The sequence below is a fragment of the Oncorhynchus keta genome, chromosome 34 (genome assembly GCF_023373465.1).
Source record: "Oncorhynchus keta strain PuntledgeMale-10-30-2019 chromosome 34, Oket_V2, whole genome shotgun sequence".
In the NCBI taxonomy this organism is placed as follows: Eukaryota; Metazoa; Chordata; class Actinopteri; order Salmoniformes; family Salmonidae; genus Oncorhynchus; species Oncorhynchus keta.
In genome coordinates, this window is record NC_068454.1 from 21,885,717 (window position 1) to 21,908,328 (window position 22,612).

The following is a 22,612-nucleotide window of genomic DNA, read 5'->3' on the forward strand; positions in this document are numbered from 1 at the left end:
GCAAATTATTTTGTTTGTTTTGAGGATTATGGGAGATTAATCCTTTAAATGCTCACGAATACCATGATACTCATGAATGCAGGACATACATGTATATATCCACACACAGATAAACATGTACATATCCACACACAGATAAACATGTACATATCCACACACAGATAAACATGTACATATCCACACACAGATAAACATGTACATATCCACACACAGATAAACATGTACATATCCACACACAGATAAACATGTACATATCCACACACAGATAAACATGTACATGCACAGACACACGTTCACAGTTGTATTTGAGATACGTCTTGGGACGTATTTAAAACATCACTATAAATGGTGGGAAGAAATGATGCTAGTTGTTGTGAGGGTGAGCCACACACTTTAGTAGGTCTTAATAATATAACTCCATCTGATTGGAATGTATGAATGGAATAAAGGGTAATCCTCTGGATTATACACAGCTAATTACTAGTTTATTAAAATGTAATAATAGAATGGTCTCGTATGGCTCAGTTGGTAGAGCATGGCACTTGCAATTCCAGGGTTGTGGGTTTGATTCCTCACGGCCACCCGTACGTACAAATGTATACATGCATGACTAAGTTGCTTTGGATAAATGCATCTGCTAAATGGCATATAATAACATGATCACCGTAATAAGTAAGACTACTACTGCAATAGTATCATTGTCCATTGTTTTTCATTTAGAGCTTTTAGGAAAATATAACCACCTTATCAATGTTGCACTGTAAGTTGCAGGCCTCTGACTACAAAATCAGCAGACCTAAGCAAATGTACATGAGCTCAACTACTACTGTGGACCAACTGCTCCTCTCTGCTGTGGGTTAGCTCATCCCATGACCTATGGCCCACACCACCGCTGTATGGCTGCTTTAGTACCTCTGCTAGGCTGTGTTATGTGGGACCACACACACAGTCTCACACACACAACTAAGTGGATTACACACTGATGATTTGTGTTTGACCAAAAGCATTTAGTCACGGAGCGCACAGCAATTCAAACCCGTGATTAGGATTCTAGCATGTTATCCGTTTGGTCAGCAACCATGGCTAATGGTGGGGGTGATTTAGCATGTCATAGTTGTCTGTCAGCATGTAAACTAACAGGGTGGGATAGATAGAGACTGTGTACTGTCTACTGTATGAGAGAGACCAACTGGAGAAATATCAACTGAATCTGAAGAGAGGTTGAGTTAAAATGCTCTGGTCTGGTTTGGTATTCAATTAAACATTGACACCAGATGTAATGATGTGTCTCGTAGACAGAGTCCATATGCAAAACTCATACCGGCTACTGATAGTAGGCTATATTGAAGACAGTTAGCGATACAGATTCATGATGAAAGCCTATACTTGAAGCCGGTGCTAATTACTAAACGAAGAAAAGTCAAAGATGGAATGAAAGCAACAATATAGCGTCAAGATGAAGTTAGACATATTCAACTATTTACAGGATAAACTGTAAGTGTCTGGTGTGTAAAAAAAAGTATAATTTGAAATGGTGTTGTAATTCTAGTTTTTTATGTGTGGTTCGGTTCCAATATCCCTCCGCTTATGTCAACCTATTGGGTTTTAAGACTAAACTAACCACTACCCCACATGCCTTTACTACAATGGAGAGCTCCATTTTCCTTTTAAATCTTTTGGATCTTTCCTGAGGGAGATGTTGTATCACCAAGGGGACCATGACAGTGCTTTGAATCTTCAGACCCTTCTTCAGAAAATTCCATTTGACCCTGTGACAGAATCAATGTATAGTCAGTGTCAGAGCAGAACATCACTGTATGACAACGCCATATGTGATTACACAAAAACTCACCGTCTCTGAGCCACAGAAAACAGCCTTAGTCCTCAGACTGTAACATTATTTACTGTTATCATGGCTGGTATGTGTCTTTTATTAATAAATTTAAATAATTGTAGAAATAATGATTTACATGTTCCTGGTAACAGAGTAAGTGTGAGTGTCTGGATCGTGAATTTCCCAAGGAGTACGACTGGTTTCCATTCTTTAATAAATCCTATTTTTAAAAATCTGAGACTGTTAACCTTGGTTGTGATCTTAGTCGAAGTGTTGGCCTACAGTGACTGGGTTCCCGTGGAGATTCACATCCAGCACAATGCACAGCCCCTCATGTGTGACTCCACCATTGCTCCTCTCACACAAAATGCTCACTTTGATGTGCGATCCTCTCTGCTCAGTGCCCCTCTCAAAACCAACTGGGCTCGCTATGCTACACTGAGACCATGCTGAAGATAATTCAATCGATTTTAAAGGGCTGCTTCTCTGTGAAATGTTAGGGTGCATAAAAAAAACACACACCAAAAGAGCTACTCAACTTGGATCATCTATGTTGATTTGTGTTGGGCAAAAACATTAAATTCATTCAAAGGCCTCTGATTGGTTTCAGGTACATGGGTGGGGTAGCTAGGCTCCCTTCCCCCCTACATCGTTCCAGATGCTACCCTGTTGCCATGACAACATGTTGGCACATACAGAAAACCTTTGATTGACATACATGCTCCCTGCCGATGGCTTAAAGGCCACAAAACAATACAGGGAGGAAGACAGCCATTAGTCTGGTTACAAGTCTAACCTGGTCTTGATCCCTCTGGGGATGCAATATTTAGGTCTAGCTCTCTCTCTCTCTCTGTGTGTGTGTGTGTGTGTGTGTGTGTGTGTGTGTGTGTGTGTGTGTGTGTGTGTGTGTGTGTGTGTGTGTGTGTGTGTGTGTGTGTGTGTGTGTGTGTGTCAAGAGCAAAACAGACTTTTTGGTAAGCTATATTATTTGACAGCAGCCCAAATACCAGAGTGGATGTGTAATTAATTGATGATGATGATAACAGTGAGGGGAAGGAGAGGGAGGATAACTATATATTTCAATACACATACCATTGGAAATGGTTATTCATATACGTTCTCAATATATGTTTTGTTATATAATATATTTACCGAAAAATATGTTAAAGGTGCAATAGGGTAGTTGGGCGACCAAAGCTTTTTATTTTATTTTTTCCCAAAATAAAAATTGTGTAGCGCTGAACAATTTTAAGTGCTATTTAAAAATAAATTACAATTAACATTTTTATACATATATGCTGTACCAGTCAAAAGTTTGGACACACTTACTCATTCAAGGGTTTTTCTTTATTTTTACTATTTTCTACATTCTAGAATAATAGTGAAGATATCAAAACTAAGAAATAACACACACAATCATGTAGTAACCAAAAAAAGTGTTAAAAAAAGTAGCCACCCTTTGCCTTTATGACAGCTGTGCACACTGATTGTGGAGGCCAGGTCATCTGAGGCAGCACTCAATCCCTCTCCTTCTTGGTCAAATAGCCCTTACACAGCCTGGAGGTGTGTGGGGTCATTGTCCTGTTGAAAAACAAATGATTGTCCCAACAAGCGCAAACCAGATGGGTCGCTGCAGAATGCTGTGGTAGCCATGCTGGTTAAGTGTGCCTTGAATTCTAAATAAATCCCTGACAGTGTCACCAGCAAAGCACACCATCACACCTCCTCCTCCATGCTTCAAGGTGGGAACTACACATGCAGAGATCATCCGTTAGTCTGCTTCTCACAAAGACACAGCGTTTGGAACCAAAAACTCATCAGACCAAAGGACATATTTCCACCGGTCTAATGTTCATTGCTCGTGTTTCTTGGCCCAAGCAAGTCTCTTCTTCTTATTGGCGTTCTTTAGTAGTGGTTTCTTTGCAGCAATTCGACCATGAAGGCCTGATTCACGCAGTCTTCTCTGAACAGTTGATGTTGAGATATGTCTGTTACTTATTTGGGCTGCAATTTCTGAGGCTGGTAACTCTAATGGAGTAATCCATTAGTAACTCTGCGTCTTCCTTTCCTGTGGCGGTCCTCATGAGATCCAGTTTCATCATAGCACTTGATGGTTTTCGCAAATGCACTTAATGAAACTAAAAGTTATTGAAATTTTCCAGGTTGACTGACCTTCATGTCTTAAAGTAATGATGGACTGTCATTTTTCTTTCTTTCTTTCTTTCTTATTTGAGCTGTTCTTGCCATAACGTGGACTTGGTCTTTTACCAAATAGGGTTTCTGTATACCACCCCTACCTTGTCACAACACAACTGATTTGCTCAAACGCATTAAGAAGGAAAGAAATTCCACAAATTAACATGGCACACACCTACTAATTGAAATGCATTCCAGGTGACTACCTCATGAAGCTGGTTGAGAGAATGCCAAGCGTGTTTAAAGCTGTCATCAAGGCAAAGGGTGGCTACTGATTTGTTTAAAACTTTTTTAGTTACTACATGATTCGATATATAGTGGGGCAAAAACGTATTTAGTCAGCCACCAATTGTGCAAGTTCTCCCACTTAAAAAGATGAGAGAGGCCTGTAATTTTCATCATAGGTACACTTCAACTATGACAAAATGAAAAAAAAAAATCCAGAAAATCACATTGTAGGATTTTTTATGAATTTATTTGCAAATTATGGTGGAAAATAAGTATTTGGTCACCTACAAACAAGCAAGATTTCTGGCTCTCACAGACCTGTAACTTCTCTTTTAAGAGGCTCCTCTGTCCTCCACTCGTTACCTGTATTAATGGCACCTGTTTGAACTTGTTATCAGTATAAAAGACACCTGTCCACAACCTCAAACAGTCACACTCCAAACTCCACTATGGCCAAGACCAAAGAGCTGTCAAAGGACATCAGAAACAAAATTGTAGACCTGCGTCAGGCTGGGAAGACTGAATCTGCAATAGGTAAGCAGCTTGGTTTGAAGAAATCAACTGTGGGAGCAATTATTAGGAAATGGAAGACATACAAGACCACTGATAATCTCCCTCGATCTGGGGCTCCACGCAAGATCTCACCCCGTGGGGTCAAAATGATCACAAGAACGGTGAGCAAAAATCCCAGAACCACACGGGGGGACCTAGTGAATGACCTGCAGAGAGCTGGGACCAAAGTAACAAAGCCTACCTTCAGTAACACACTACGCCGCCAGGAACTCAAATCCTGCAGTGCCAGACGTGTCCCCCTGCTTAAGCCAGTACATGTCCAGGCCCGTCTGAAGTTTGCTAGAGAGCATTTGGATGATCCAGAAGAAGATTGGGAGAATGTCATATGGTCAGATGAAACCAAAATAGACCGTTTTGGTAAAAACTCAACTTGTCGTGTTTGGAGGACAAAAAATGCTGAGTTGCATCCAAAGAACACCATACCTACTGTGAAGCATGGGGGTGGAAACATCATGCTTTGGGGCTGTTTTTCTGCAAAGGGACCAGGACGACTGATCCGTGTAAAGGAAAGAATGAATGGGGCCTTGTATCGTGAGATTTTGAGTGAAAACCTCCTTCCATCAGCAAGGACATTGAAGATTAAAAGTGGCTGGGTCTTTCAGCATGACAATGATCCCAAACACAACGAAGGAGTGGCTTCGTAAGAAGCATTTTAAGGTCCTGGATTGGCCTAGCCAGTCTCCAGATCTCAACCCCATAGAAAATCTTTGGAGGGAGTTGAAAGTCCGTGTTTCCCAGCAACAGCCCCAAAACATCACTGCTCTAGAGGAGATCTGCATGGAGGAATGTGCTAAAATACCAGCAACAGTGTGTGAAAACCTTGTGAAGACTTACAGAAAACGTTTGACCTCTGTCATTGCCAACAAAGGGTATATAAAAAAGTATTGAGATAAACTTTTGTTATTGACCAAATACTTATTTTCCACCATAATTTGCAAATAAATTCATAAAAAAATCCTACAATGTGATTTTCTGGAAAATATTTTCTCATTTTGTCTGTCATAGTTGAAGTGTACCCATGATTAAAATTACAGGCCTCTCTCATCTTTTTAAGTGGGAGAACTTGCACAATTGGTAGCTAACTAAATACTTTTTAGCCCCACTGTATGTTATTTCATAGTGTTGATGTCTTCACTATTATTCTACAATGTAGAAAATAGTACAAATAAAGAAAAACCCTGGAATGAGTAGGTGTGTTCAAATCTTTTACTGGTACTGTACATCTATAATAAAAGAAACGATATCTACAGGGAAATAATGATAGATTTAGGAATTCCATTCACAGAGCAATTGAGTTTTACACAGATCATGGTTGGTGTAACAGTCCTGTAGTTTTGTGCCCCCTTCTGGTCATCCAGGTCCCATTCACAACACATGGGTTGCGTTTAGACAGGCAGCCCAATTCTGATCTTTTTTCCTATAATTTGTATTTTGTCCAATCACATCAGCTGTTTTACCAGAGCTGACCTGATTGGTCTTCAGACCAATTAGTGAAAAAAAATACTAGAATTGGGCTGCCTGTCTGTTTAAACGCAGCCTTTGTGATAGCAACATATATCACTATAATACGAATGGAAGGCCCTAAAATATATCAACTGATGTAGAATATTTTAAGAAAATCATCCTAACAATGTGTTAATTTGTCCATTCTGTGCTCAGATTATTTAGCAGTTGACTTGATAGCACCCTTGCATCTGCAGGGTAATGAAACCAAAACAATTAGCTGTATTCAGCACCAAACATCCACCTATAATGTCCCACATGACACAAGGCTGGTTTTCATCATCTCCTTCCTCATGATTCTCATGATTCTTTCACTGACTTTTCTGTTACCTTGTCAAAGAGATGCTGACTTGACAAAGCCATTTTATTCCTTAGCTGTAAATATGATCCTGGAATGTGTTAGGCTACAAAACTCCATTATTACCTATGCTGTTCATGCTACAGAGCTGGTAGGCAGGAGGAATGAGCAGATCGAGACACTGGTGGAATAGGAGTGTGATTGATGTGCTCCCATTAGCTAGTGTGTTATCGCTGTGGGTGGAGAGAACCATACAGCCACTGGGTTGTAACACAACACATTACCTGCTGCAGTCTCGAGCAGCCTCAGACGTTCAAATAAAATATAGACCCTCTCACTGAGATCCTCATTCCCTGCTCCAGACACTCCGACTAGCTGCTTTCACGTCAGTGCTGATTTGCTGAGCATTCCCACTCAATAAACACATCTTAGTATTCATATTATCTAGCTGGAGTCTCAGTTCTCTGCAGGAGCTCTCAGCCATGTACTGTAGCTCTCTGCTCAACCATCTGTCGTGGATAATATCTGGTGCTCCCTGTCAAAGTGATAGATTGTGACGGATGCATGGGTTGTCCTGCATTACCCAAAATAAATGATCCTCAATGGGAGACCTTGGCCACAGAGAAATCAATATCTCACCATTAAAATCTATTAGAGGAGATTTAGATCATGCGCTGTCAGAGGCACCACTCTCAGGCGGCCACAACATTAAACCTGACACTGACCGTACATGAGTAATCAATATATAGTGGTTCACAGATCATTTGTGGTCAACTTCTTAGCCCTGATGGATGTCTGTGCAGTCGGTGATTCATGTTGACACCGTTTAACAGGATTTTGATCCGATTTAAATGGTCATTCCTCAGAGACTTACAGGAAACGTGGCAGTGGAGCATCCATTTCATTGTATGAAGATCAACCCCCATTTCAATTTCACTGAGACTTTATGGATTTTGTGCCCTGTCGTGTGTGAAAACACCTCAGTGGGCAAGGTCAAACTCCTACCATTGTTGTCATGTGATGAGCAAATGCAGTGACCACAGTTAACCACAGACTTGCTTTGAGGTGTGTTGGTCACAACTGTACCTTACCGTTCAGTGCAATAGGGTACAACTGGGTTCAATACCAGCTACACTGGTGTCAGAAGTGGGGAAAGCTAACACAGCTCAAGGTGAACATTTCAAAGGAACGTGTTACCCACAATCCACGACCACGCTAAGGAGCCTGCGGAATGGTTGGCTGGTTGGGAAAAGAACCCATCTCAGTTTTTCCTTGCAGTGTATCCGAGTGCTCTCAACCTTGCCTCTGGACCCTCAGTCTCTAAGAAGAGATAATTACTTGTCAGGAATAAATAGAGAGATTAATGAATTCATTAGCAGAAGGGAGTTTAGCTCATCACAGCACCACTTTCTGCTATGACACATCACGCCTATTGTTTTAGCTAGTTAGTTTTGAACAATAACATTCACACAGTAAATTGCCTCATACAGGACTGTAAAGCCAAAGAAAAAAAAGCATCCACAAATCCTGGAATTTAGCAACCACGCAAACAAAGGAGTCAACTTCAGATTATTCATCTTAATTATGTGTCTATGGAAGCCTGTTATTGTGGGAGGCAGGTGAAGACAGGCAACATTAATCCACATTAGTAGAATACACCAGTTAGATAGGCCAAACCTGCCATAACAGGCACTGCACATTTGGACTGCAGCACTGGTATATTCATGCCAAACACATTCATTTAACCATGTAGAGTAGCTTAAGCATCATGACCAATAGGCTCTCTATATAACAACAAAATGTACAATGTCTAGAACAAAAAAAATGCTTTTCCAAACTTTCCCTAAAATCTTTCAGAGCCGTGTGCGTGATCAAGGAGAAACAACATAAACCTGTCGTCAACAAAAGGCATGTTCTTTATTGAACCAAAGAGATTGCACAAGTTCCAGATTTTCTGTTTGGTGAGAGGATGAAAATATCCCAGATCAACCAGTTAAATCCTCTACTTCCTGAAGAGATGGATGAAATAAAACTCGTTCATCTTAATTCTAGAAAAATTCACCATAGCTATCACGCTGACATGCTAGGATATCCAAGTTAGTCATTTTAATATTGATTGTTGGTTCTTAATTTTCTTTCCTCTGTAGTCATTGGCAGTTTGTTTGCCTTATGCACAGTGAAATTACAAACAATATTTTACAAAAACACTGTTGAGACACTAACACATTTTCAGCATCCTCTAATTCAACCAGTCATGTTAAATTTGTTAAGTTTTTCTAAAGTAAAAAAATAACATATGAATAAAATTCCTTCACTTAGCAGTCTCACAACATTTTCTAGATATAGAAAGCCATCCCTTTTCCATGGTCTCTATTTCCAATAAGACCATCTTACCGATGAGAAGTGAGGTTCCTAAATCAAGTCCAACTGCATCTAGGAATGTAAACACTGTATTATATCTAATGTTTCTATTTTTAAAAATGCAGCTCTGGCATTAGATGCCTGACCCAAGGACCCACTGATGATGTGGATACTTGCGGGCACCTGGAGGTTGGAGAATGAAATGGGAAGCCTGGTCTCTGATTGGATCTCATCAGGGTTTGGTTTAATTCCATTTTGAATTTAGGAAATTAAACTAAATTAAGTTAATGAAGTGAAATTTTCCCACAAACTTCTATGAGTGTTTTATTACAAAATGAAATGAAAAGCAGGGTCTGGTAAGGCTGGATGAAATGCCAAACTGGACCCAGGATGCTGGTTGCCTTGATAGAACGCTGGGATGGCACAAATAAGTGCAACACTGAACACTTCACCCCTTCATGACTGCCAGCAAACACAGAAATTATTGGCATAAAAAAATAACTATATGTGTATATAATTGAACATTGTAAAAGCATGGAATAAATGTCCCTACATATATGGGCTATATACACTGCAGCTTCTACCAGTAGATAAAGGATAGAAAGAATGGATGAAGAAAGAAAATAATTCAGATGATTCTGTTTGGCACGATGGAGCCAAAGGTTTCACACCACTGGTGCCGAAAGTGCCCTGAACAACAGCAGAGCTACACTAATATTGGTGCCCGTTGAGTTGCAATCACAGATTGCGTTGTAGATGGGGCCTACCTACCACACACACACACACGACATCGGTAGTTGTTATTCCTCTCCTTAGACATCCATTGAATGCTTATAATAAAGCGAGCTGGTGTCTGTCCCCCTAGGCCCAGAAAGGGCACATAAGAACCAACCAAAACACTATTTTCCACAGTAAAGCACTCAGCAAAGCAGAAGCACATCATTTGTTGCCTGTGGATGACTGCTCCGCCTCCTCCAAGGTTGACCAATCTCCATCAACGCTGCATACAGATGTCCTATACCATCCCCTTTTGGCTTTTTGTTGCTACGAAAATGTACATTTGTGCAAAAGTTTGATATAGCCAGAATTTCTCTCAGTCTTGATGAGTCTTTTCTGACATAAGTTTGCATTCGTACTGGAAAAGAGAACCCAGGAGACAAGGGATAATGTAATGTGGCAGTTGAATATTCAGTAGAAAGCTCTGGTTGGAATGAATGTATACATGCATGCATGTAGGACATTTATAAACCTAACCCTTTTTAATTCAGCATAATAAAGTTCTCACCAGGGCTAGCTGTCGTCCTATGTTTCCCATGGTTATCACACCAGCGAAGAAGATGCAAGGTAACCAGGAGCGAATGTACAGAAAATCTGGAGAGGTATACCTGAAACAAAACAATAGAACAGGTATTAAACGTAGGACAAATGAGCATGAAAATCTACAAAAATCCCTCCTGTATCTTGAAAAATATTATAAACTGGGTGTTTCGAGCCCTGAATGCCGATTGGGTCAAATCCGTTGTATATTTAAGCAATAAGGCCCGAGGGGGTGTGGTATATGGCCAATATACCACAGCTAGAGATGTTCTTAGGCATGACGCAACGTAATATGAGCAGTAAAAATAAAATGTTTTGTCATACCTGTGGTATACGGTCTGACATACCACAGCTGTCAGCCAATCAGCATTCAGGGCTCGAACCACCCAGTATATAATAGAACATATACCACGGTTATGACAAAACATATTTTTACTGCTCTAATTAGGTTGGAACCAGTTTATAATAGCAATAAGGCATCTTGGGTGCTTGTGGTATATAGACAATATACCACGGCTATGGACTGTTTCCAGGTACTCCCCGTTGCCTCGTGCAGAAGAACAGCCCTTAGCCATGGTATATTGGCCATATACCACACCCCCTCGCACCTTATTGCTTAATTATTATACATGTATGTCCTGTAAACTGTATTGTATTAGTACTCACTGAAAGACTCCGTTGTAGACCAGGAGCTGAGTGGATAGAGTGGCCAGCAGGGCGATGACCACCCCCAGGCCAAAGCCTGAGCGAGACCGGTCAAATGTCCACCACAGGCCGATGGACAGGGCCGCCAGCGTCAGGGACAGCTGCACGTTGTTCGCAAAGTCCACTTTCTGAGAGGGGTTAAGGACAGCTGATCATGTAGTAGGATAGTCCACACAGGAACCATGGGTTCTACTCATTAAGGTTCTTTCTTGTAAACGGGCTTGTTTAATCACATTTACACATGGTGGCCTTTAGTCACTGACCTTATTGTTTTACACATTACATTTGAGTCTTTCAGCAGATACTCTTACAGCTTACAGAAGCAATTAGGGTAAAGTGCCTTGCCCATGGGCACATCGACAGATTCATTTTGTTTTATTGTAAAGTGTGTTGTGATAATAAATACAATTTAAATCTGCAAATTAGATTTGCAAATGTCAACAAGGAATGCTTTTGCCCCATGGTTTGCAGGTTTTTACACATCTTTTAATTATTCACATCAAATTCAGTAATTAATTGAGAGTCAGACAGGCAGGTAGGAATAGAACAGGATACTCAACTCTTACCCTACGTGGTCTGGAGCCTGCTGGGTTTCTGTTCTACCTGACAATTAATTGCTTACACCTGGTGTCCCAGTCTAAATCAGTCCCTGATTATAGAGGGGAACAATGAAAAAATGCAGTGGAACTGGCTTCCAGGTCGAGAATTGAGTTTGAGGGGCATAGAGGATACAGCACTGGCATGGTTGATGCCCACGAACACGGCCACACAGCGCATCACACTGGACCACTCCCGCTTGAACTTGTGGGGCTCGCCGAGCCGACAGTCAATGCATGGATACAACAGACCGATTATTGCTGAGAGAGAGGGGTAGACGGGGATAAAGGTAAGGGATGGAGGGTGCAGAAATAGGGAGAGGGGATCAGAGATCAACAATCAGCTTTATTGCTGCAGTAGCACGGCCGGTGCCGTACATTCCTGTTAGTATGGTTATGGAGAGAAAGGCTGCCATGCCAGCCCACCACATAGCATCAACACTATTCTGATGACACACCAAGCATTAAAAAAAACTTAAAAAAACACTTGAGGTTGGCCTCCTTTTAAAGCTATTGTTTAAATATTACACAAGAACTACACAGATTGCTGTGCAAATTTAGGTAACTATATACAGTAAACGGCTCTGGTCTTGACTAGTCAATAAAACCCGATAGCTACTGCATGATGCAAACAGCCCAGTGCGCAGTAACAGTGGAAACCGGCATCTCCCCCAGGCTGAGCAGTCAAGTGCAGTAGTCTCAGTCTCAGGGGGATACAGGCCTGCGGCTGTTGTGCTTTTCTACTGATCCACTAGGAATCAGCAGCTACATCTACTCTCTGTGCTGTAGACCCAGGGGACAACAATTCAATAATGATAGTAGTCAAGTCTGGCAGCAAACACCTGTGTGTGTGTCCCTTCTAGCGCTGACTTTGCTGATAGCTACTTTTATTTTTTAAACTTTATTTAACTAGGCAAGTCAGTTAAGAACAAATTCTTATTTTCAATGACGGCCTAGGAACAATGGGTTAACTGCCTGTTCAGGGGCAGAACGACAGATTTGTACCTTGTCAGCTCGGGGATTTGAACTTGCAACCTTTCAGTTACTAGTCCAACACTAACCATTAGGCTACCCTGCCGCCCAACGGCTATCTTAAGATGAATGCACTAACTGTAAGTTACACTTGATAAGAGCGTCTGCTAAATGACTAAAATGTAAATGTGTGTGTCCTACCTGAGGCGGTCCCACAGCAGGGCGGCACCCACCAGGCTGATGAGAAGATGCTACTAATGACATCAGGCGGGAACAGAGTGACGTTCCTCTGTACCTGCAGTGAGAGAAAACAAATATTAGCTACTTTAGTACTCTTAGTCATATCTTCCCCTTAAATGTTTCCCTATTTAAGATATGTATCATTAAAATACAAACATAGCTCACCTGCAGCAGGTTGAGCACCAGAGCCAGGAAAACTCCTATAGAGAACAGCATGAACCCACGGATCACCAGGGTGGTGCTTCTGTTGGTGATCACTGCAATGTATGGTCCTCTGGAAGGATCGGTTTGCACCGTCCCAGACCGCTGCTGGTCGCTGATTACTGTGGAGTCGGCCATGGCGGCTGGGGCAATTGTGGACACCAGGACAGAAGGGGAAACGCTAACTCTATCCTCCAGTGATCGCGCTGTCCACTGACATCACCAATACCCTAAAACACAGGAACATGTTTAGGTATTCAGATGTGGCTACATGATCATCCAACAAAACAACCACAGCCCAGAGGTGTGAAGTCAGTGGACAAACACAGATGTGTGTTTAGTTCAGGGATGGGCAACTCCAGTCCTGAAGGGCCTGATTGGAGTCACACTTTTGCCCCAGCTAACACACCTGACTCAAACAATCAACTAATCATGATCTTCAGCTGTGTTTGCTAGAAATGGGCAAAAAGTGTGACACCACTCCAGACATCCCTGGTCTAGTTAGTCAATGTTCATGTCTCAGCTTACAAACACTAGTCAAATAATTAAGAGCAGCTAGCTATGCCTAATGTTGATTTCTTTGTCTCAAGAATAGACAATAACTCTTCAGTCATTTGATCAAACCACGTTATGCTCAGCCTCAGCAAATGAATACATCACATTTGCCAGATGGCTCGCTACTTTTGACCTAGTTAGCTACCTACAGTGACGTTTCATCTACTTCGAGATTGGAAGCTGATATAACAGCAACCTGTGGCAGTATTGGCACTGCCAGAGCAACACAACGTTATCTAACTAGCTAGCGAAGGTCATTGAAACCAGATAAATTAGCTAACGTTAGAAGATAGCCTGCTAGCATAATATCAAGCTAGCATAATAGCCAACATTAATACTTTGAATACACTGTTGGATTCAAACAATATTTGCCAAACGTTAGCTAACTATATAGTGTAGTGTTAAATAAAACGAATTTGATAGTTTTTGTATATATGCTAGCAACCGTTGATTGCTGATAATCAGCAAACACATCTTGTTTATTAGCCTAGCTAGCTAGCACACTTCGTCAGCTGATATTTACAGTAACACGCTATTTACCTTGAATTAAATACTAAATATTACCTTCCATGTTTATAAAGTATTTTTCAAAAATGGTAAAAGACGCATTTTGCTTCTTTGTTTAGGTAGTAGCAGGAGTTTGAGAACTAGCTTCGAGAGGGGAAAAAAAACTCGCCTTCTCGCTAATTTCGGATGAACTGTTTTGGCACTGGCTACGTGGCCAACCAATCGGCTTCTAAAACCCTGACGTAATCTCATTGCGCAAAACCAACATTTTGCCCAGGTAGAATAAATGCAAAATTGTCTTTGATATTAAACATTAGACATTAAATGCACAGAAGTGGTTAAAATACATTCATTTATAAACATATTGATAAAATGGCTGAGTTGTTTGGCAATTGGTTGTCAACAGGTATAATTGGATTCTTATTTACAATGATGGCCTAGGAACAACGGGTTAACTGCCTTGTTCAGGAGTAGAACAACAGATTTTTTATTTGTCAGATCAGGGATTCAATCTTGAAACCTTTCAGTTACTAGTTCAACGCTCTAACCACTAAGCTACCTGCCACCCCGTTATATAAGAATGTCTTTAATGTGGATCACATCTGTCATTAGTGTAGGCCTGTTGTAATTTTTGGTCTATCCATTGGATGAAATCCAGAGCTGCTGTAAACATAACAATACATCCAAATAGTCTGAGAAAGTGTCAATGGTCTGTAATACTTTGAGAAGGCAAAAGTCGGAATACTGAATACCAAATCAAATGGAAATGGGAATGGGGATTATATGTGATCTACTCCACACTGTGACTGCCTCACCTCCATAGCATAAGCCTATTAGACCACATGCTGGAGCAAAAGGAATGTCTTGACTGAACAGTGGTAAGAGACTTAAGGGAAGCAATTCAGCCATCATGAATGAAAGATGACAGGAGAGAGAATGGGATCACATTTCTGTTTGAGTATACAGTGAGAAGCAGGACAGGGATATTGAGCAGCTGTACTTTTGAGGGACACAAAAGCCTTTTGAATTATTTGGCACAGAGATAGTTGAACTATTAAGGGATATTTCCATTTCTTCTGACATACAGTAGGATGAACTGTCACTAAACTACCTCCCAACACACCAGTGAAAACACCTTAGTATCCATTTACACTGGATGGCTAGGACCTAAAATCACATAGCAGAGGAGAAGAAGAATAGTGGTGGTGAATTCATTTAGAACTGTTATCACCTTGGGTTTTTTGGATTCAATCAGGACACTGCAAATCCCATCTACTACAGCAGTACCAACAATCTCCGGGGAGATGTCCTTAACCCTAATAATCAGAGTGATAGAGGGAGCCTGCTAGGTACAGGCAGGATACAGAAGGGGTTTCAATTATTTGTCAAGGGCTATTTGGAGGCCCCCTGGCGCTAAGAGAAAATGGTCAGGGACCCAATTCATCATCCTGACTGGCTCAATGTTAAGGGCCTTTTCATTACCAGCCCCGTGTTTCCCAGTCAGAGACAACCCTGGTATGTATGTGACTGATGGGGAAGGTGCAGGGTGAGGTGTGCTCGAGTTAAAGTCAACCCCTATTGGCCTGTTACAGGTCTCAGCTCACACATAATAGGTCCCCTGACCTTTCTGTTGTCTCTAATTAACCCCTAAACCCCTCCCCTCTCTGACTCGCCCACCAATCCCCAGACAGGGATAATAAATGCTTTTTTTGCTGTGCCACTGGAACTCTCCGCCTCTCAGAGGTGTTATTTAAAACTAAAAACCACTGAGGGCAACAAAGGAAAATGGCTGAGTATGTGTTTCACTGGGGCTGCCTGTACATCATGACCAATAAATACCTGGAACATGTTTTATGCCGTTGCATGTCATTTCTGTTGGGGACAACGGTGGTAGTCTTCAATCACTTATAAAGCTGTTGTCTAAATGCCATAGAGAATTAAGAATAGTTTTCTAACATAAACTCATAATATTAATGAAATGCCTTATTTGAAATTCCACCAACGCACATCTGTTTGCACGTTCTAGTGTGCCCCCTGGTCCGCAGGGCTCACAGGGTGTATCAGCAGGGCTTGACATATTTATTGTCTCTCTCTGCTTGACTGACATGCTGTGAATCTGCATGAACATCTGTAATGTGTTGTGTTTACAGCAGCAGAGGATGGCCAAGCAGAAGATACGCCAAGAATGAATAAAGAACCATGCAAGTACCTCCCTCAGAAAGTATATTGGCATTTAATGCAACAATAAAATACTAACAGTCATATTCATGGTATTGCTCAATGAGTAATAATGGAAAGTCAAATGGCCCATAATTGCATGATTAGACATTCCATGTGGTATTTAAGGAGCACAGCATTCAGGCACACAGGGACGCACACTTATGTCTATAATTCAAAATAAATGAGAAAGAAACACTGTATGGACAATAATATATATGCTGGAGCTTTAGAAACAGAGGGTAGTCTACTAGTTCATCATTGTCTATGAAAATTCTTCAGCGTATGAGGTAAAATGCTAATGTAATTTAGCTGGCCACACGGAAGCACCAATACCAGCATGTGTGTGGCATCTTGAATGATAATGACAAAGCACGCCATATCCCTTGTGAGCAAGTCTGTGGAACGCTGATTACAGATTGGCCAGTGTGTCCACACCCCCAAGAGGACCAGGATTCTAATGCTAATCACTGTTGGCTCCCATTGAAATGTATTTTCCCATGTAGCTCTAAAGCAGGGAAATAAAATGGAATACACCAGTTACACCATTGTACAGAGCGCTGCGTGTTTTGCCATTTTTAGCCCAACTGCATTTTATACCCCATTTGCTCACCGTCAATCTTAACCTATTGCACCATCTACTGGCACCATCATAGAACTAGCCTGGTCAACCTATCAAGTCAAAATTACAAGCTCAGATGTGCTTTATGGAACCCATTGTTTCTAACGGGAGGAAAGAGAAGACAATATATGAGGATGTTTATTCACCCCTACAGTATATTTATCAGTCATCATACAGGTATAATCAGTGCACTCTCAATTTGAAATGGCCTACATGGGATTCATCATCAATTACAAACCGAGAAACACTCATCAAAAAATATCAGTCAGCAGACACTTTATTTTCATTCAGGAAAGAGAAATATGTCAGAGCCGAGCCCAGTGAAACTCAGTTATGCATCCAATATAGGTGAATTGAAAGGAGGGAGATTCAGTGCATATGTTCTCATTGGCTGCTCCTCTGTAGCAAACTGTCAGTTAATGAGCAGCCATCTCTTAAACTGTGGCCACGGCTATCAGTGAGGTGAGACCATTGCTATTCAGGACCAAACAGAAGACAAATCATTTGTACATAATTAGTGCTCAGCAAGGTTACAACTGGCACAAATTTCCATCTTAATTAGGAGGGAAATTTGTTCCGTTAATTTAATTTGGTGCGCATGAGCAGGTTAGCACCTAACTACGTTAATCTTACAACTGTCAGTGCGGGCGAGGAGAGGGCCTTGGATCACGGGCAAACAGGAAAGACTTCTATGAAACAGGCTTTATTTCATATGTAGGACACCATTGTGAATGTCTTCTGTTTTCATTACAGTTAAGGTAATAGTATACTCAGCAAAAAAAAACAAAAAAAAAACGAAGACACATACCTTTTCAGGACCCTGTCTTTCAAAGATAATTTGTAAAAATCCAAATAACTTCACAGATCTTAATTGTAAAGGATTTAAACTCTGTTTCCCATGCTTGTTCAATGACCCATAAAGAATGAATGAATATGCACCTGTGGAACGGTCGTTAAGACACTAACAGCTTACAGACGGTACGCAATGAAAACTTATGATACTAAAGAGGCTGTTCTACTGACTCTGAAAAACAACAAAAGAAAGAAGCCCAGGTTCCCTGCTCATCTGCATGAACGTGCCTTAGGCATACTGCAAGGAGGTATGAGGACTGCAGATGTGGCCAGGGAAATAAATTGCAATGTCTGTACTGTGGGACGCCTAAGACAGCACTACAGGGAGACAGGACGGACAGCTTCCCACAATACTTTGGGTGAATTATGGCCCATTCCTCCTGACAGAGCTGGTGTAACTGAGTCAGGTTTGTAAGCCTCCTTGCTTTTTTTATTTATTTTTTTATTTTTTTTAAACTTCTGCCCACAAAATTTCTACAGGGATGAGGTCAGGGCTTTGTAATGGCCACTCCAATACCTTGACTTTGTTGTCCTTAAGCCATTTTGCCACAACTTTGGAAGTATGCTTGGGGTCATTGTCCATTTGGAAGACCCATTTGCGACCAAGCTTTAACTTCTTAACTGATGTCTTGAGATTTTGCTTCAACATATCCACATACTTTTCCCTCCTCATGATGCCATCTATTTTGTGAAGTGAACCAGTCCCTCCTGCAGCAAAGCACCCCCACAATATGATGCTGTACAATCTTTGTCCCCATGTGCAGTTGCAAACCGTAATCTGGCTTTTTTTTACGGCGGTTTTGGAGCAGTGGCTTCTTCTTTTCCTTTCCTGAGCGACCTGTCAGGTTATGACAATATTGGACTAGTTTTACTGTGGATATAGATACATTTGTACCCGCTTCCTCCAGCACCTTCACAAGGTCCTTTGCTGTTGTTCTGGGATTGATTTGCACTTTTTGCACCAAAGGACGTTCATCTCTAGGAGACAGAAAGCGTCTCCTTCCTGAGTAGTATGACGGCTGCATGGTCCCATGGTGTTTATACTTGGGTACTATCGTTTGTACAGATGAACGTGGTACCTTCAAGCGTTTGAAAATTGCTCCCAAGGATGAACCAGACTTGTGGAGGTCTACAATTGTTTTTCTGAGGTCTTTGCTGATTTATTTTGATTTTCCCATGATTTCAAGCAAAGAGGCACTGAGTTTGAAGGTAGGCATTGAAATACATCCACAGATACACCTACAATTGACTCAAATGATGACAATTAGCCTATCAAAAGCTTCTAAAGCCATGACATAATTTTGTAGAATTTCCCAAGCTGTTTAAAGGCACAGTCAATGTGGTGTATGTAAACTTCTGACCCACTGGAATTGTGATACAGTGAATTATAAGTGAAAAAATCTGTCTGTAAGCAATTGTTGGAAAATGTACTTGTATCATGCACAAAGTAGATGTCATAACTGACTTGCCAAAACTATAGTTTGTTAACAAGAAATGTGTGGAGTGGTTGAAAAACAAGGTTTAAAACTCGGCGTCCCGCTAGAGGGACAACTTCCGGTGAAACTGGAGGGAGCACAATTCAAATAAATAATTATTAAAATGATGGATATTAAACATTTAGGTAAATGTAAGTGTCTTATATCAGTTGAAAGCTTAAATTCTTGTTCATCTAACTGCACTGTCCAATTTACAGTAGCTATTACAGCGAAAGCATGCTATTGTTTGATTGTTTGAGGATGGCACCCCACATCCAAATATTTTTCCACCGGCACAGGTTACATATATTCACAAATAGCGATTAAATATTCACTTACTTTTTGAAAATCTTCCTCTGATTTGTCATCCAAAGGGTCCCAGCTACAAAATGTAGTGTCGTTTTGTTAGATAAAATCCTTCTTTATGTCCCAAAAAGTCTGTTTAGTTGGCGCCATCGATTTGAGTAATCCACTCGATCAACATGCAGAGAAAGGAATCCAAAAAATCTACCCTTAAACTTTGTTATATCAAGTCAAAATGCATTTCTATATACTGCTCAGATACCCTAAAATGTAATCAAACTATAATATTTCTTACGGAAAGAAGTATGTTCAATAGGAAACCGTTCCTTCTTCATGTCGCACCAAACACGAATTTCCAAGACTGTGTCCCTGTACTAAAATTGATATTTCTTCTTTGTTTTCAAAGTTACAAGCCTGAAACCTTGAACATAGACTGCTGACACCCTGTGGAAGCCATATAAATTGCATCCAGGGAGCTAATTTCCTGTATGCCCTCATACTTTCCATTGTAAGAGCACGGTCTCTCTCAAAAAAATAAGTCTAGTTGGTTTTTCTTTGGATTTTCTCCTACCATATCTATTGTGTTATATTCTCCTACATTATTTTAACATTTCTACAAACCTGCATATCCTGGCTTCATGGCCTGAACAACAGGCAGTTTACTTTGGGCACGTCATTCAGGCGGAAATTGAGAAAAAAGGGTCCTAGCCCCTGACTCCAACATTAGTGTATGTAAACTTGCGACTTCAACTATATATATATATACTATATATAGTATGCATATATGATACAATAGCGGTCACAGTAAGCTATAATATGGCAATAATATTGTAATCACCCTAAGAAAAACATTCAGCCTATTCTGTTATAAATAACTTGCAATATGGCTTCAATTTATAACAAAAACCTATAGCCCAAAACACTGTTTTGAGATGGCTTCAGTCTATATACTTGTCAGGTGATGTTCTGTTGTAAGCCTCTTATGCTTGAGTGAGAGCCACTGTGTAATGGTTTCAGCTGGGTGGGCATTGATAAGTCCAAGGACTAGGTCTCTTTTCATTGTTGAGGAGGCCGAGGAGTAGAGAGTTTATGAAGCTGTAGTAATTACCTGAAAGAGGCAGTTCAATACACACTCAGAGAGAGATATAGGGGAGAGAGAGTGAGTGAGCGAGAGTGAGAATGACTGATTTAGTAACTGTGAGTCTAATGGAATCCTCCACTGCCTCCTGGGTGCTCAACCTGACTACCATTACCTGCACTGATGCATATTCCATTATGGGATCCTCCACTTTAATAGTGTCCATCAAATCAAATTGTATTGGTCACCTCCACATGGTTAGCAGATGTTAATGCGAGTGCAGCGAAATGCTTGTGCTTCTAGTTCCAACCGTTCAGTAATATCTAACTTGTAATATAACAATTTCACAACAACTACCTTATACACACAAGTGTAAAGGAATGAATAATAATATGTACATATAATATAGATGAGTGATGGCTGTGCGGCATTGTCAAGATGCAGTAGATGGTATAGAGGACAGTATATACATATGAGATGAGTAATGTAGGGTATGTAAACATTATATAAAGTGACATTGTTTAAAGTGACTAGTGACACATTTATTACATCCAATTTTTAATTATTAAAGTGGCTAGAGATGAGTCAGTATGTTGGCAGCAGCCACTCAATGTTAGTGAAGGCTGTTTAACAGTCTGATGGCCTTGCGATAGAAGCTGTTTTTTAGTCTCTCGGTCCCAGCTGTGATGCACCTGTACTGACCTTGCCTTCTGGATGATAGAGGGGTGAACAGGCAGTGGCCCGGGTGGTTGTTGTCCTTGATGATTTTTTGGGGCTTTCCTGTGACATCGGGTGGTGTAGGTGTCCTGGAGTGCAGGTAGTTTGCCCCCGGTGATGCGTTGTACAGACCTCACTACCCTCTGAAGAGCCTTACGGTTGTGGGCGTGGTAGTTTCCGTACCAGGCGGTGATACAGCCCGACAGGATGCTCTCGATTGTGGTTCTGTAAAAGTTTGTGAGTGTTTTCGGTGACAAGCCAAATTTCTGCAACCTCCTGAGGTTGTCTGTGTGGGTGAACCATTTCAGTCTGTCAGTGATGTGTACGCCGAAGAACTTAAAACTTTCCACCTTCTCCACTACTGTCCTGTCGATGTGGATAGCGGGGTGCTCCCTCTCTTTCTCGCTTTCTCTCTCTCTCACACACACACACACTCCTCTAGCATGCCATCAGGTAAATTATATTTTAAATCCTCCCAAAAATGTATCCTAAAAAAAATTGTTCGAAAAATACATCTAGCTAGTTGTGCTAGACATTTTATCGATAAAAAGATACCTGGCATATTGTTTTTAAATGTGTGCATGCTTTTCACCTCTGAGAAAATATATGTTTCAAAGGGTTTGTGGCAGATTTTAAAACTCTTCCATGTAGGATACATTGGAGCATCCTCTGCCAGAAGATGGCAGTCGAGGAGAAGAGCAAGCTACTCTCTGTTCACCTATTAACTAATTGATGCTCTCCTACATATGGCAACCACTTATTGGTTTTCGGGGTCACGTTGGAAAGGAGGACAGATGAGTTGAGGAGAGGACACACTTTTGCCCGATTGAGAATATCTCCCCATGACAGATCTCCCCATGACAGATGAAAACTGGATGAAAACTGGATCTGAGAGCAGAAGAGGGTTGATGACACACGCACACACACGCACGCACGCACACACACACACACACACACACACACACACACACAGCAAATATATTTTACGTTTTGTGTGACAAACTGATGGTTTGCATTATAGGCCTATGGCAGGATCATTGGACAGGATGTGTACTTGATGGTCCTGCTTCCTTACATCACTTCAACAACTGAGGATCATTAATCACAACGTGCATGATTTATTTGTTTCCAGGAATACTGACAACCCTGTTCAAATGAAAGATGCAATGATGTTGGAAAGGCTTCAGACCTAGAGAGCTTCATCATGTCAGCCTTTCTATATAATCTTTAGTGGCATTAGAGTTCCATCCAGTGGACGAAAG

At 41.0% G+C, this 22,612-nt stretch overlaps 1 protein-coding gene across 4 annotated transcripts; it reads right to left on the reverse strand.

Moving 5' to 3' along the window:
- Positions 1-281: 281 nt before the first annotated feature.
- insig2 (insulin induced gene 2) lies at positions 282-14,312 on the reverse strand. 4 transcript variants are annotated; one of them, XM_035763421.2, is made up of 7 exons: positions 14,144-14,312; positions 12,989-13,254; positions 12,785-12,878; positions 11,748-11,872; positions 10,977-11,143; positions 10,279-10,378; positions 282-1,769 (listed from the first exon to the last, which is right to left on the reverse strand). In XM_035763421.2, the coding sequence occupies exons 2-7, from the start codon at positions 13,160-13,162 to the stop codon at positions 1,668-1,670; spliced, it is 762 nt and encodes a 253-aa protein (XP_035619314.1). In that variant the 5' UTR covers positions 13,163-13,254; positions 14,144-14,312; the 3' UTR covers positions 282-1,667. The 4 variants fall into 4 exon arrangements, with proteins under 4 accessions (XP_035619314.1, XP_035619312.1, XP_035619315.1 ...); XM_035763419.2 differs by lacking the exon at positions 282-1,769 and adding an exon at positions 8,531-10,037; XM_035763422.2 differs by lacking the exon at positions 282-1,769 and adding an exon at positions 8,531-10,128.
- Positions 14,313-22,612: the final 8,300 nt, after the last annotated feature.